Below are 16,123 nucleotides of genomic sequence, written 5' to 3' on the forward strand. Positions count from 1 at the left end.
AGCCAGCTATCACTGCTAGGTCTCTTTCAGCATTGCTAATTGCCAAGGGGCAGAGGGAAAAGTCACAGGACTGGTATATCTGGAATGCAAAAATGACCCATTAAGTGCCATGCTTCAGGGGAGGAGATGAGCACCAAAGAGGGTCAGGAAGGAATTACTCCTCTGCTCCTTACAACACTGCATCGGGGCATTATGGTGGTGCTCCCACAGAAGCATTAGGTATCGATGCCTGCCACAGATTGGGGTACACTGGACTTGCTGTGTTCAGCTATCGGGATCCCACGTCCCAGAGTGAGAGCCAAAGAGGGAAGGAACGAGATGGCTGATACAATAGGCTATTCTGCCACACGCATGGGGCTGGGGCGCTGGGGCTGGGAGTGTGGCTTTGAGGTACAGGGCTCAGAGCAGGAGGGCTTGGGCTGGGGCTGATTTTAGGTACCCAGGGCCTGATTCAGATCTCCATGGGGTCACGCCAGTGGAGTCTCTCCTGATTGGCACTGGTGTGAGCTCAGAATCAGGCCTGCAGGGTGGTGGAAAGGAGGAGATGGGGCTGCAGGAGGAGCAGGGAGCTGGCAGTGATGATGGGGAAGCGGGAGCAGGTTCACCTGATAGCCTGTTGCAAGCCAGATGAATGTCTCCTGTGTTCCTAGGGGGCAGAGCCAGTCGGAGACCCACTGTGTTCAGGCGTGGGCAGATGTGGACAGGAGACGCCCCCGTGCACAGCTGTCTGGACAGTCTGGGGAAGCAGAGGCAGGCATTGTGCCATTCAGCAACGCTGTGCATCTGTCAGCAGCAGCACCCCTGGTGTAACGCCTGCCGCGCACGGGAAGGGACCGTGGGAATTCCCTGGGCATAAGGATCGGGGGCTCCGTGACTCGTGCCCGGAAGGACTCACCACCAGCATTTGGACTCGGATGCTTTCCCTGGGAAACCCATTTCTCAGCATTGTCTGTTGCACCTCCCCTAATGAACGAGGGCAGCTTATTCTCTCTGTGCAGCTCAGGGCCCCTGTTCAGCTGGGCCCCTGCAGTGAGACGTTTTAAACACATTGAACCTGCCCCACTTTTTGTTGTTTGAGGGCAAGTTGGTGGGGTGAGCAGCTGAGGATCGGAGACACAAGGTGGCTACAATGAAGCAAAGAGGACAGCCCAAAGTAACTGGTGTTCTGATGAGTGTACCAAGGAGTAGCCCCGGCGCACCAGCTGCCTGGACGTTGCCAACGCCACACCATGGCCAATTGCTGAGCCTGGCTGTGCCTCAGTTTCCCCAGCAGTGCCTACCTCTAAGAGCACCATGATTGTCGATCGTTATTGTTTGCCTGGTGCTTTGACAGCCTCCCTTGCAAAGGGCTAAATGTTAAGCGTGAGCTATTGAGATGGAGTGAGCTCAATGAAACCCTGATTTTTAAAAAAAAAAAAAAAATCTCTCGTATCGATCTTTCTATTTATCCCTGCCCATCACCCTAGTATCTGGGTCCTTGACTCATAAAAATCTATAGCAATATCAAAGTCCTTTAGGGGATTTCATGGAGTCTCCTGCACTTCTCTTTTTTGGGGGCATCATAGCTCGGATTGGGGTAGGGAGTTGTTGGTTTGTTTGTTTTAGATTTTATTAATTCCCCCTTTTCTCTCTCTCTTGTTTTTGGTTGGTAGCAGACAAGGGGATGAAAGGGGGTCTCAGAGCTGGAATTTAACCCCTTGTTGTTTGCCTGTGAGCTGTAAAGCCTCATGGCTTCTCCCACGTTGCGCCTTGTTCTTGGGAGGAGCTCCTTGTAATCATCCACAAGGCTACTTCATTATCCTCCTTCAAATCTCTCCTTAAAACTCTCCTCTGCGGAGATGCCTGCAAAATACTTGACAGCTGTTAGGCTGCCGGCATGCAGAGTCCACTGCCTGTCACACTGATGAATACTGTTTCATTGTTTCCTTGTGCTCCCCCTCGGTTGGTCTGGCTCCATCTGTTGTCTCTTGTCTGATACCTAAATTGTAAGCTCCTTGCAGCAGGGACTGTCTTTGTGTTCTGTGTTTGAGCTGCGCCCAGTGCAATAGGATCCTGTTCCATGACAAGGGCTCTCGGGTGCTACAACACTACACATAACAAAGCTGGGATCTGGATCCACAGCCAAGGTTTGAGGTGTTGTTAGCTCCGGAGCGTTTCTACTATTGAAATCATTGAGCTACATCCACACAGGATTTCATTTCCTGCTCAAGCTGCAGAGAAGAAGGTCAGTGGGAGCAGCCCTCCCTTTGTTAGCACCTCTCCAACAGCAGGATGGAAACATCTATGGGGAAGGTTTCAGAGTAACAGCCGTGTTAGTCTGTATTCGCAAAAAGAAAAGGAGTATTTGTGGCACCTTAGAGACTAACCAATTTATTTGAGCATAAGCTTTTGTGAGCTACAGCTCACTTCACCTGGGAAATAAAGGCACGGGGCAAGGAGGATAGGTCTAGCAGTGACTATTAGCCAAGATGGCCAGGGACACAAACCCACATTCTGGATGTCCCTAACCCTCTGACTGTCAGAAGGTGGGACTGGACGACGGGATGGATTGCTCAATAATTGCCCTGTTCTGTTCCTTCCCTCTGGGGCACCGGGCACTGGCCACTGTCGGAAGACAGGACACTGGGCTAGATGGACCCTTGCTCTGACCCACGCTGGCCGTTCTTATGAGAATTCCACCTCAAGTTATCCAAAGCTGTGCCCATCTGACAGCTGTTCAGGGCCATGAGTGGAATGAGTTTGGTGGGTCTCTAGCATATTCCCAGTGGCCTGTCTCCAAATCAGTTAAACCATTAGCACCACAACTGGCAGGCTTAACTGAGTGGCCATGTACTGAGCGGACTAAGGATGAGAGACTTTGGGAGAGGAAGAATGGGCTGGTGGCAAGGGCACCAGCCCATGTCTCAGGAAACCCGCATTCAAGTCTGTACTCTGCCACAGTCTCCCTGTGTGACCCTGGGCAAGTCCCTTAGCCCAGATTTCAATGGGAGATGGGCACCTCACGACCTGCGAGGCTCTGGGCCGGCGCTCCCATCTGTAAAATGGAGATCAAGGCGTTAACTCTCGTGCAGTGGGGGATGTACTTGTACCTAGATGGAGAGGACGAGGAGAGGAAGCTCCTGCAAGCTCCGGGCAGCTTGTGCCACAGGTTCAGATGCTGTTCCTTTCCTCTGGCTGAATAGAGAGCCTCAGTGCTCTGCATCCCCCCCACCCCCCGCCCCCACCCCCGCGAGTATCTAGCCGGTGATGGGAGAGCAGATCTCAGCCTGACATCTCCAACAGGATAATTGTAACACCGGGATTTGGAAAAAAACCAACCCATCCTTATGCTAACTGAAAGAGTCGACAAGAGCAACGTGATTAATCACAAGAGAAATCCCCGCAGATCAGTGGTTTTAGCGGAAGAGCCACCTTCTTACTCCACCCCACAGCATTCTCGCGGATCGCCTTCCGTCACTTTGCTCTCTGCCCTTTCTTTGGACTTCCTACTCCAGTGTCTGAAGTGGCGTGGAAGAAAGCTTAGTGGTACCTTCAGGCCCCTCCTGAAATTGGGACCCTGCTAGGCTAGGGGCTGTCTAGACACATAGCAAGGGGCAGTCTCCGCCCCAAAGAGCTTACAGCCTATAACAGGCAAGACAGATAAAGTAGGTGAGGTGACGTGGCTGGCCCAAGTTCAGCGTCAGAAACAGACCCCCCAACACCATCTCTGGACTCCCAGCCCTCTGCCCTACAGGCTGGGCCCCGGCTGCCTCTCTCCAGCTAGCACTAAGATGATCAGAAATGACCAAAGTCTTATGATCCGAACCAAAAGAGAACGACAGTGACTCTGGGGGACCAGGCGAGAGGCTGCGGTGGGAGGCCTGGGATCTCCCTGCGATCCACCACCGCATCAGGGATGGACAGCAGTGGCGGCCAACGGACTCTGTGGACCCAAGAGGCTGTCGCTCCCTCTGCTAGATAGGGGAGGTCTCGCACGCCGTTCAGGCCAGCTCAATGAGACTAGCGCCAGGCTAGGGCGATGGCCGTGTGGCCCAGTGGGCAGGGCAAGTCCCATCCCTTCCTATGTGTGTGTACAGCACCCGGCACCACCAGGGCCCCAGTCCCAGCTGGAGCGTCTAGGCGCGAACGTAACATCACCACCACCAATAGCCGCGTCTCTGCTGGTGGCAGGCAGCTGACACGGGTGGATGCAACGCAGGGTCGGGCTACACACTGCAGTCGGCCTCGGGCCCCTGAGTCTATTTGTGCAGCCCAGCACGGGTGGCCGGTGGCTACACAGTGCGGTGCCCACGCACTCTTTCCCCGACAGGTTGGCTAGGCCTTCCACTTGGGCAACCTTTGCAAAGCTCCTGATGCTAAGGAAGTATTTACAGGGCCCACTGTGCCGTGAGCAGCAGTGGGCTCACGAAAGCTTATGCTCTAATAAATTGGTTAGTCTCTAAGGTGCCACAAGTCCTCCTGTTCTTTCTGCGGATACAGACTAACAGGGCTGCTACCCTGAAACCGACTTTAGAGCGGCATTTCTCAACCTTTTTGATACCGGGACGGGCTTGCTGCCTTCCGAAACTGCATCGGGGAGATCTCAGGGACCAGCGCCAGTCCACAGACTGGTCCTTGAGAAATACTGCCTTACAGTGCCACCCAAGCTGGCTTTGATTTAATTAAGGGCTTCCACCTCCTTGCCAAGTAAGCAATGGGCATCCATGCCGAATCTTCCCGTGCATTAAAAACTGTAGATGGCATGTGTGTGTGTCAGTGCTTCTGTGCAGTTGTGTGTGTGTGTGTAACGTGCATACACAAATCTAGGGGGATCCAAAGTTCGGGAGCCTTAGCTCTGGGTTAAGAGGAGCCCACCTCTCCCCAGGCTAGACCCGGAAGGCGAGGGCGTCGATTACACAACAAAGGCCGGTGGTGATCAGGTCTGGGAGTGCTTTTCGGCTCCAGGAACTGGGAAGCTGTCAGCTCCCTTCCTCCCCACCAGACTCGCTGGGAAGATTTACGACCCCTTCTTGCTCTCGGCCAGTCCCAGAGCAGAAACCTGCCCCCTCTGCCGCTCGGTAGCCAATCAAGGGGCTGAAACCCGCCCCCTCCCCCCTGTAACTTTTAAAAATGTATGATCTCTCTCTTCTCTCCACCCCTCCCCGCTTGCTGCTCCCTCCCCTCTTTCATCCTGGGTCCCTTCCCTCTTTCATGTCTGCATGGAAAAGAGAGGAGACAGACACGGAGAGGGGCGGGAGAAGGTGGCAGCCGGCACAGATCCTGGGAGGGGTAGGGCCAAGGAGGCTCACATCACAGCCCTCCTCACACACACACACACAGAGGCATTTCCAGCCGCCGCGGCTCCTGCTAGCAAAGCAAACTCCGCCAGGTCCCTTCTTGCAAAGGAGCGTCCTTGGCTCCGCTCGGGGAGGAGGCTCGGATCCCGGCTCTCCCCGGCCCCGAGCGCAGGGGGGCGGCTGAGCCAGGCTCGCTTGTGCCAAAGCTCGCCCTGGACTGACTCCCTCGGCTCCCCTGGGGTCGGGAGCCGTGGCTGGAGCATCTGGATCCGTCTCACTTCAGGGTAGGGGCTGATGCCGGACACGACAACTCCCCCTGCTGCGGCTTTGTGCGGGAGTTTATTTTTTTAGCAAATCGCCTTTCCTGCAACGTTTTTGCTTTTTTGTTTTGTTTTGCTAGATCCACCCCCCCCTCCCCGGACTGCTAGATGCGGGGTTTCTCTTAAGTTTGCATCAGCTGCCCCCCCCCTCTCCAAACAACAGATCCGCCGGATCAAAGGACGAGCCCCGGGGCACGAGCTCTGCATTTGCTTATTAACTGCAACCGGGCAGGGGGGGCGAGGCGGCCCGGACAGACAGACCGACGGACGGCGGAGAAGCCGAGATGCAGCCGACCGGGGCGCCTCTCTGCCTCCTTCTGCTGTGCCAGCTGTTCCCGGGCAAGGTGAGTGCCCCGCTCCTCGCCCCCCCGTCCGCCGGCCGGGGCGGACACAGGCCGGTTGCCAGCCTGGAGCTGCCGGGGCGCTTTGCGGTCACCGGGCTGGGGGAGGTCTCGGGAGACCCCGGCCTGGCCCCGAGGGAATCAGCGGGTTTGGATCGGGCTGCAGCCTTTGGAATCCAGGCTTCACACACGCGCCCCCCCCCGCCAGCGCCTTGCACGCGCGCACACACTCACCCCGCGTGCAAGGAAAGAGGGCTGTGAACTCTAGAGGAAGGGGACGGGGATTTTTGCCTTCCCGGGCTGACCCTGCGATTCCTCTGAAGCGCCCCCCCTGGCTCCAGAGAGGTCAAAGTTTCCCGGTTTCTCTGCTCGGGGGAGGGAAGGGTGAGTGAAACCGGTTCGCATTTTAAAGGGGGATGGGGGGCTGAAGGTACGAGCAGCCCCGGGATGTTGCATAAAACTCCTAAGCTTTCGAGCTGTCGGATTGCACCGTTTACACACCCGTGGGGCATTACAGAGCGCAGTGGGTCCGCCCCAATCCTTCAGTTTTTGAAGTAGATCGAGGGGATTTTGCCACCGACCTCACTGGAGCGAAGGGGGAAGGGTTTGGGTGTGGGATCGGCTACCACTTACCTCCCTGCAAACTTCAGCTAAAGTCACTGGAACTGCCCTGGTCTATGTCAGAGGAGAGTCCAGCTGCTTCTCTCTGAGCAGAACCAGAACCAGCCTTTTGCTCGCATTGGTGGCCTGTGTTTAGCGCTCTCCTGGTTTTTTTGGTGCTGGACAATGCTCGAGATCTCCCAGGTGAGCAAGACGCTGAGGCTCTCTCTCCATCTCCTGGCTGTCGAGCCATTAACAGCTGCTTTGGTTTTGCCCCCATTGGGACTGGGAGCGAGAGCAGGATCCAGCCCTGTGTGAGAGAGAGCGAGACAGGCAAGGCGAGTCCCCCATTCATTCTTTCCAGTAAATTTCATGTCAGGATTAATGTGGAACAGTTTCCTGGTCTGGAATTAACATTTTTGTGCAGCCGGTCTCTGTAATTATGCGGTCAGCCCGTGTAAAAGCTGCGTTTATCCTCCTATATCCTGAGGAGGTAATTAACATTGCATGGCCTCATTTTTCTATTCTTATTAGTTGTGACGCAGGGAGATTTTTCGTTTGGTTGAGGAGGGGCTGTTGTTGGGGGGGGGCATAAAATAAATATAATAAAGGAAGCAGTTATAACACCATTCTTTGGGGAGGAATTGCTTGGTGCAGGAGTGACTGTGAAGAGGGACTGGGGTTTTAGTTAAGACTCTGCTTTGAAAAAGCCCTTAGGGAACTTGTGACTTGTGTTTTTGTTTTCAGAGCAATGCTCAGACTGGTTTCCGAAGGGCTGCTTTTATAAACTTGGGGGGAAACTCCCTCCGCAGAATCACATCTCTGTCCTGCTGGTCAGGCTGGGTGAGATTGGGGTGAGGGGGTGTCAGCTGGGTCATTATTCAGTCTGTAGAAGATGTAAACACTGGATCTGTCAATGGCTTTACACTAGGGATGAATTTGGCCTGTTAATTTTTACCAACAGGTAGTGAGAGATTTTTCGTTAAATCAATCTATCTATCTACCCCATACACCCCCTCTATCAATCTAGCTACTCCCATATACCCCCCTCTACCAATCTATCTGTCTGTCTGTCCCCATACACCCCCTCTATCAATCTATCTACCCCCATACACCCCCTCTATCAATCTATCTACCCCCATATACCCCCTCTATCTATCTACCCCCATATGCCCCCTCTATCAAAATATCTGTCTGTCCCCATACACCCCCTCTATCTATCTATCTATCTATCTATCTATCTATCTATCCTTCCAGCCTTTTCTTTCTTTCTTTCTTTCTTTCTTTCTTTCTTTATCAAAATTCTCTGACCTGTGTTATGCACAGGCCAGAGATGATCATAGTGGTGTCTTTAAAACTGTGGGCCAAATGCTCTGGTGGTGTAAATGCTTCCTTGACTTGGGTGGCATTTGGCTGTTGACACAAGCGGAGAATTAGAGCCTGTGACTCAAACTCCCAGTAGAGCAATGGAAAGACTCCCCTTCCAAAGACTTTAATGGGCATTTTGGATCAGGCCCATACAATCACCCTAGGTGCTTATGGAGTTGCCCCCCGCAGATAAGACACCGAGCTTGTCCGGAGGACATTCCAGTCTAGGGCCCTGGCCTCCAAGGAGCTGAGCACTCAGGCCATTGGTCTCAGCTAAACACTCTGACATCCAGCCCAGAGGATGTTCAGCTCTCGTGACATGAGAGGGAATGCTGGTGCTCCCGGCCGCTGGCCTCCAGTAAACACAGTTTGATCCACACAGGAAAGCCTCAAGCCCAGTGGGGTGAGCTCAAAGCTTCTGTTAGTGACCACCGGATGTAGGACCCTCGCCTGCAGGGGTTCTTTTTATAACCCATCTTTGCCTGATCTCTGGGGTCTCTCTCTCATTGTGGACAGAAACCTAATGAGCTGGTTTTATGGGTGGAGGTGGGGTCAGGACTTTCCTCCTGCTGCTATTTAAAGAGACCTCTCAAAGGTTCGGGTGCTCAGCAGGGACTCAAGGCAGGAGGCAGGCAGGGGGCTTTATAAGAGCTCCCTGTAAAAGCCCATGTTGGAAAGACGGAATCCCCCATGTAGAGGTTGGGAGCAATGCACCCCCAGCCCCACCTGGCTTACACCTTGGCAGTCTGGCCACAGAGGGGAGAGCCAACGCTGTCTCAGCAGAAGGCACCCGTGCCTGGCATAAGGCACTAGATGTCAGGCTCCCACCGCTGGCAACAGCTGGTAGCATTCTGGCCTAAAGGCTGGTGCAATGGGTAACACGCACACACACACTCTTTGTTATTATCACTAGAGGGTTGCACACTTTATTGCTTCTATAGGCCCAGTGCACACCCCATGAGCTCCCGATGTAACGCTCTCATCCCCCTCTGTTTCTGGGACTCCCTGCCCGGCCCCATGCCAGGAGCTCTGGGGGCTCCCATTCCTTCTTCTACTCCCACACCAGGGTCCCTCATGCCAGGGGCTCTGTGTGCCCTCTTCCCCTGTACCAGGGTCCCCACATTCCCCCAAGCCCTAACTGAGAACAGAGGTCCATCGTGCTAGGTGCTGTACGTGCAGAGTAAGTGACAGGCCTCGCCCCAAAAGCACATGCCACAGACCCATGTAATCCAGCTACCCTCCCACACAGTGAAGGAGGGACCCAGATCCCAGCCAGCTGGCTGCAGCCGGACTCTGCACTTCTCATGCAAGCAGAGGACTTGAAAATCTGGCCCTGATTGTGAGTGCCGAGCCCTGAGTTTTTTTTGAAAATGCGGCTCCTAGAAGAGATGCCCTGGCTGTGCACACCAACACACACTGATGCAGACACATACAGTCCGCAGGACACCACCGCCGTGCTGGACAAACACAGCCGAGTTGCGCAAAGAGCCTGACACAAAACACACTCGCGCAGCTAGCAGATAGGATAGTGGGCCAGGCCCAGGACTGGTACAAATGGGCAGAGATCCACTGGACAGAGCTGGGCCGACTGACACCTGCCAAGGGTCTCTACACCCACGCTCTGTGTATATGCACACGCGCAAAGCTCTGTACAAAGAACCACCGCGGCTGTTTTCAGGCTCCCAACAAAACGTCTCCTTTTCAGGGGAGATAATGATTTCCTGCCACAGACGCATGAGCTCACTGCCCCCCCACGAGCCCCCCCCCCCCCCCCCCGCACTTGTAAAAGCTTCACTGCCCCATATAAAGAGTATGTTTTCTTCTTCCTTGGCCCATAATATTTTTCCCGGAGGGTAAACGAAACTCGATCCTTGCAGTAGCCTGTAATTTGCCGGAGAGTCTGTGCAGCCACCGCTGTTTAATCCCTCATGTGATTTCCTAGGGCAGAGCATGGCCGTTTTCGCGGCACACGCATGCATACCGACACACACGCCTAGCCCCGCACACCATCCCATGCACAGACACAGATGACACCCCCACCCGAACTCACGTTTTGAGTCCAGAACCCCACTTCCTTTGGTGCAGGGAGGGACATTTTCCTATCGATAGAATCTAGGACCCTCAGGAAGCAAGGCCTTGCGTATATCCTAAAATGGAATCAAAACAGGCACATCGACATCACCAGACTGAATCAGACCCGAGGTCCATCGTCCAGTACCATGTCTCCGGCAGGGGCCAGCACCAGACGGGTTCAGAGGAAGGTGTAAGAACCCCAAAGTAGCAGATGTGGGATAATCTGCCTCCCACGCGAGGTCTCCTCCTGACCTCTAATAATCAGAGCCCTCAAGCAGGAGGACTCACACTGGAGGGACCTCAGAGAAGATCAGCAAGACCTGGCCTCATGCAGGAAGTTGAATGGCCTGTGAAAGTCCAGGGGAGTCTTTCCATTGATTTCACTGATCTGTGGATCAGGCCCGATACGTCTAGCTTGGCTGACATGCAGGAGACATGCCAACTGGCTAGCAACATTTCCAGGCTGTAAATCCAGAAGAGGGTTATTTAGGGGGATGGAGTGAGTATAGGAAGGGGGTGTGTCTGTGCAATGGGATGAATAGGCTAAGTCTTAAGCAGCACTTACTGACAATGCGTGCAATTAGATTTCCCAGGGGAAGTGATGCAAGCCTGAGTAGCGGAGAGTTTTTTAAAGGAGAAGAGGGGGGAAGGATGCCGTGTGAGGTTTTATACTGTCTGGACTGGAAAGCCCAAAGCAGGAGAGAGCAGACTGGGTTAGGCAGGGTCCGAACAGGTACATGACGTCCATACAGAGGCTTTCATGCGATGTACACACAGCGCTCCTGGAATGCAGCCACCTCTGGGGTGCAGGGCAAAGAGCGGGCTTTAGCTGGGGGAAACCTTTGCTCTAAAGGATGTAGCCCTGGTTTTGATAATATCCCTGCAGAGTGATGGAATGTCTCCCTCCCAGTAAATGTCGGGAGCTCACTTAGAGGCCAGCCAGTGGCTGTCTCTCTATTTCTGTTTGCACAGGGCTCAGCACAATGGGGTATTGATCCTTGCTATGGTCCTTGACAGCTGCCATAATATAATAATCGACCTCAGGAGGATGAGGTCTGGACCAGTGACTTCGAGGGAGAGGGGGTGAGCTAGCCTTTCAGGCCGGTTGAAAAGCAGGCTGGCTTTCTAGGCTCAAGGAGAGAGGCATGTTCTGCTCTGAATCCCTTGTGTTAAACTGTCCTGGGCTGGGTTAAAATTAATATCTTATTAATACTTAGCCCTTTTATCTGGAGCTGTCAAAGTGAATGTATGTTCCCAGCCCACCTGGGAGGCCAGTGGAAAGGGCTGTTCCCACTATGTAGATGGGGAAACCGAGGCACAGAGTTTTTGAGCTGCCCAAGACCATAGCAGGTATCTGTGGCCGAGCCAGGACTAGAAGCCAGGTGCTCTCTGACATTAGCCACCAGACAACACCAGTAAAGAACACCCCACGAGCTAGCTCTCCAGCTGTTTCATTCTGTGGGCAGCATAGCAAGTTGTTGTTTATTACAGTGGTGGCTAGCAGGTCTCCCAAACCCTAGCCCAGTGCGCTTGCCACTGGACAGCACTGTCTCTCATGAGCCAGCCTCCCCATCCCCCACTTCCAGAGTCCTCTCCTACTGCTTGGTTCTGCCGCAGTTTTGGTCTGCAAACCAGTAGATCTCAGATGCCATTCTCCTTACCTACAGCAGGCCTTTTGGCCCCATTTCCCACTGTTGCTCTCACCAGTTCAGCTCCACCAGGGGTAGTAACCGTAGGAAATTTGGGGAAAACAAAAAGCCTGGACTGTCCCAGTGAGTAATTTGCCCATTGATGTTGCTAGATTATCCACTTATTAAGACTTACCCAAGTGTTGGGTGAAGGCTGAAAGGGGACGATGATGCCCCTAATGCACAAAGAAGCTCAAGTTGTACAGTCTGGATCAATATCTGGTTGTGAAACGTCCTGCAAATCTTGGGGCTGTTTGGATCCAGGCTGTGGGTTTTCCTTCAGGATCTGTTCGCCGATACCTACATGTTAGAGGTAGTGTACACCACACTGGTAACTATTAGATGCATGGTATTAATATAGCAGACATGATTTATCTAAGTGTTGAGAAGCTAGGCTACCTGAATGCAGTACGCTCCTTCCCCCCCCCAGTTCTGTTCACCCATGTCCGGTATCCACAACACTTCACAAAAATCAAGTCCGAAAATCGGAAATTTGGCAAAATACACGAATGTTCTGCCCTGGTACAAGCTGCTTCCCGGAAAGAGGGGGTCTGCGTGTCCCCTTTTCATATCGTACGGCTTTGTCTTTAGACAGTCAGTGTGGCTAAGTTCAGTTATTTGGTCTCTTGAGCGTTTTTAAGAATGAACTGCGCATGTCAACAATTCGCGACACCTTTGAGTCAATAGGAGCTAGGCAACGGAGACTTAGCAGAGCTGGGGGGGGTCTATGCCTGGCTCTGCCACTGATGAGTTGTTTGTCCCTGGGCAAGTCACTTCCCCTTCCACCCTCTGTCTGGTTTGTTGGTTTAGTCTGCAAGCGCCTCGGAGCATGGTATGGGCAAGGAGCCCCCAGTCTGGGGCGTGGTCTCCAAGCACTGCTGTAGGAATAAGCGATAAACATGGCACTGGGTATTGATGGCCTCCCGGCTTCGTTATTCCCGGAACACCCCAAACCTCAGCATTAATCGCATTTGGGCAGCAAAACTGAGAGCGGGGTTGGAGTGACTACCAACCGCTGTGAAAGAGCCTGCTGCTCGCCCCACAGCTGTGCTATCCTGTTTGGACCAGGTTTTTATTTTGGCTTAGGGGGCAAAGTCAAGTCAGAATAGCTGTGAAAAAGCTGTGCGGATCCATCCTCACTCCATCGACAGAGAAATCCCTTCTGTTGGACTGCGTCTACACTACAGGCTGAGGCCAGCCTGGCAAGATCAACACATAGTGTCAACACGCCCCGAGTATAAGCGAGGTGACCGAGAGGTCGTATTCCTCTTGCGGCAGCAGGGTGTTCTGAAGGATGGGATGGGGGCGTTCATTGGGAAGCGTGGGGTCCACGCCATTTGGGGCAGAGCGCTGAGACAGGCCGAGGAGGCCGCGGGGGGCTGCTGTGAATGGAACACCTGGTTGGGTGAGCATAGCATAGGAGTGGGGGGGTGCTGTCAGTGAAACAGCCCATCTAACAGGTTGGGCAGGATTGATTGGGGTGGGTGGGGGAGCGACTCCTGGAAGAGCCTTACAACAGGTTGGATGTGACTAGCAGGGGCGGGCGGCCCCCCGGGGGGGGGTGCTATTTATGGATCAGGCATGTCACCAGCGTAGTGTGGATAGCTGTGGGGGTGCTTACTGGGCTTAGCCACTTGGGTGTGAGGCTGTGAGCGGTGGAGGGGCGAGGTATTAGCAGGGGAACAGGCAAGTAACAAGTTGGGTGCGACTGGCTGGGGGAGGGGGACACCAGCCATGTAACAGGTCGCGTGGGAATAGCATGAACACGGGCGGTTCTGCTGGGGGTCCCCTCCCTTTGCCAGTCGAACCCTTCTTGTTACGCGGCTGTTCCTCTGATAGCAGCTTCCCCCCTCCGCTATTCACACGCCTGCCAATCACACCTGATTAGGGCCTGCTAAGAAAGAAAGAGCCGCAGGAAAGGGTGGGGACCACTCACAGGGGCTGTGCAAAACTCTGTGCATCCTCTTGGGGATCAGGAACGTGCGATGTGTGCGCACGCCTGGCGATCAGGGACACTCGGGGCTCGCGCCTGCTGATCGGGGACACTCGGGGTGTGTGCGCGGGGAAGTCAGGAACGCTCGGTACGAGCTCGTGTGTGGAGATCTGGAACACCAGTGACAAGTTTCACAATTTCTTTGCAAGCCATTTTCCACCTGCTAAATGTTCTTTTTCCCCTACCCTGAATGTTGGCCATTTCTTTTTTCCTACCCTCCATATGCAGACCCCAAATCTTGCATGTTCGAACGTGGGCACCGAGCTGTGTCCAAAGCAAGCGCCAGATCCTTAGCTGGGGCCAACCAGCCCAGCTTCAACTGTGCTGCGCCCACGTACACCAGCCCACAATACGGACCGTTTGTTTTGGAGTTAAAAATTTTGAGCCACCACCACGATGTGAGATGCCCCATGTTTGCTCAGAAATGAACAGATTTGAGTGAACATCACTGGAATTTCACAGGGCGGTTTCCTCCGGATCTTGACCATTTCTGCCCTTAATCGCAACAATATGCGGGAAATCTCCAGTGCTGAGCTTTGCAGAGTTCATGGGGAATAGCTCGGAGAACAGCTTCCCCCACAGCCCGGTCTGATCTCACTTAGGCAAACATTTACATACAAGCTTAACTTAAAGCACACGAGGAGCTTGAAGTCAGTGGGACTGCTCCGCTGTCTAACGATAACAGGGTGACGAAGAGGTGTTGGGGGTCCTAGGGTGAATTGGAAACTGACCTTCCCCCCCTTCAAATAAAACCCCAAACCAACCAAGAATGCAAAAATACCGAGGAGAGGCCCAGAAGGTGGGGGTGGCAAAGCAAGCCAATGCTGGGCTCGTTCTGATCTGGCACTTTTGTCTCCCCACTCCGGGCACTGTGACCTGGTGCATGGGGTCACGGTGCCACTCAGGTTTGGCCCAGCTGCCCCTCCGTAACCCTGTGCACCAGGTCGTCGCTCTGTGTGGGGGCCCTCTCAAAGGGGAGGGGGGAGGCTGGGGCCAGCTGCCCCACCCTTTTGGGCGGCCCCGAGGCATGTGCAGAAATTGTTTGCAGGACTGGAGTCGTAGCCAGTATCCGAAATCTGGGCTCTTTCACTGAGATGCTACAGGCCGAGTTTGGAACAGATTATTCAGGTACTCAGCCCCCACAATCAGGGTCAGATGTTCATAAGTGCACAGCCCCTAATGAGCCCAGCTCTTTGTAAAGCCAGCCGAGGAGCGAGGGTCTGGAACAGCTTCCCGGTAGGAGTTGTGGGGCAAACGCCCTCGCTGGTTTAAAGAGGGAGGTTGATAAATGTCTGAGCGGGATGATATCATGGAGTGCCTGACACTAGCAGGGGTCCGGACTCAAAGACCCAGAAGGTCTGTTCCAGCTCTCAGAGTAGCAGCCGTGTTAGTCTGTATCCGCAAAAAGAAAAGGAGTACTTGGGGCACCTTAGAGACTAACCAATTTATTTGAGCATAAGCTTTCGTGAGCTACAGCTCACTTCATCGGATGTATTCCAATGAAAATCTATTCCTTGTTCTCCGACCACACATAGAAACTGCCAGGAAAGACAAAGTAGACAAGGCCCCAGTATAAGAAACAAGTAGTGGGCAGGTGGGGGAATCCTCCATCTGCTTTATCCATCACAAAGAAGTAAAAAAAAGGGCCCAAGCCCAGCTTTATCTGAATGCTCATTTTGCAGAGCACCCCTGCCCATGCAGTTGCTTAGGGGGGCTAACTCTCCAAATGAGACAACCCCCTGCTTCAGCTGCTATTCTATTTATTTCAAGTCCTCCTTGATTTTAACCCTTTTCCCTCAGGTCAGGGAAAGCTGCGGGGGTTGGCAAATGGAGGTTTTTAAAAAAATTACAAGCGTTGCCTTTTTAAGAGAGACAGGGGTGCGGTGGTGGTGGGGGAAGGGGGGGGTTCAGCTTTAAAGAGCCAGCGCTGAGGTCACAAAGGGGCCAAGCCCTCAGTTGGTGTAAATGGCCATAACATCCGTTGACTTCAATGCAGCTGGGCCGATTTACATCTGCTGCGGCCGTGGGCCGAGGAGTTTAAGCCCCAGCAGGTCCTGCATCTCTGTTCTGTTTGGCACATGTCCCGCTGATCGGCCCCATCTGTTCAGGTTTGCAGCGGGTGGCAGAAGGTTGCATTACCCAGGAGTTCGAGTGCAACGCGAAGAATCCAAGAGACTCTAATCCCAGCCCTGACCTCCCCCAGAGTCACTCGATCTCCTTGTGCCTCAGCCAGTCCAGCTAGAAAATTGAGTCAAACCAAAAAGCAGGAACTTTACTCAGGACCAGATGCTGCTTTGGAGCAGAGGTTCTTTGGGTCCATCCACGCCAAGGCCTGTAGTTGTGTCCACATCTAGCTGGGATCTGGTCAGGTCTCCTCAATTAAGGTGGGCTGGTACTTAAAGGGGAGACCTGTAGGGAAAACGCAGACTGCTGTGGCGAGTGGGGTGAAAAATTTAGTAAGTGG

At 53.7% G+C, this 16,123-nt stretch overlaps 1 protein-coding gene across 1 annotated transcript in view; it reads left to right on the top strand.

Moving 5' to 3' along the window:
- Window positions 1–5,880: 5,880 nt before the first annotated feature.
- Window positions 5,881–16,123, top strand: part of LOC144260794 (tumor necrosis factor receptor superfamily member 16-like) — a 43,158-nt gene continuing 32,915 nt past the window's right edge. The window contains exon 1 of the mRNA XM_077809537.1: window positions 5,881–5,940. Within this exon, the coding sequence (XP_077665663.1) occupies window positions 5,881–5,940 (60 nt within the window). The remainder of the gene's footprint in view (window positions 5,941–16,123) is intronic.

The sequence above is a fragment of the Eretmochelys imbricata genome, chromosome 2, assembly GCF_965152235.1.
Source record: "Eretmochelys imbricata isolate rEreImb1 chromosome 2, rEreImb1.hap1, whole genome shotgun sequence".
Taxonomy (NCBI): Eukaryota; Metazoa; Chordata; order Testudines; family Cheloniidae; genus Eretmochelys; species Eretmochelys imbricata.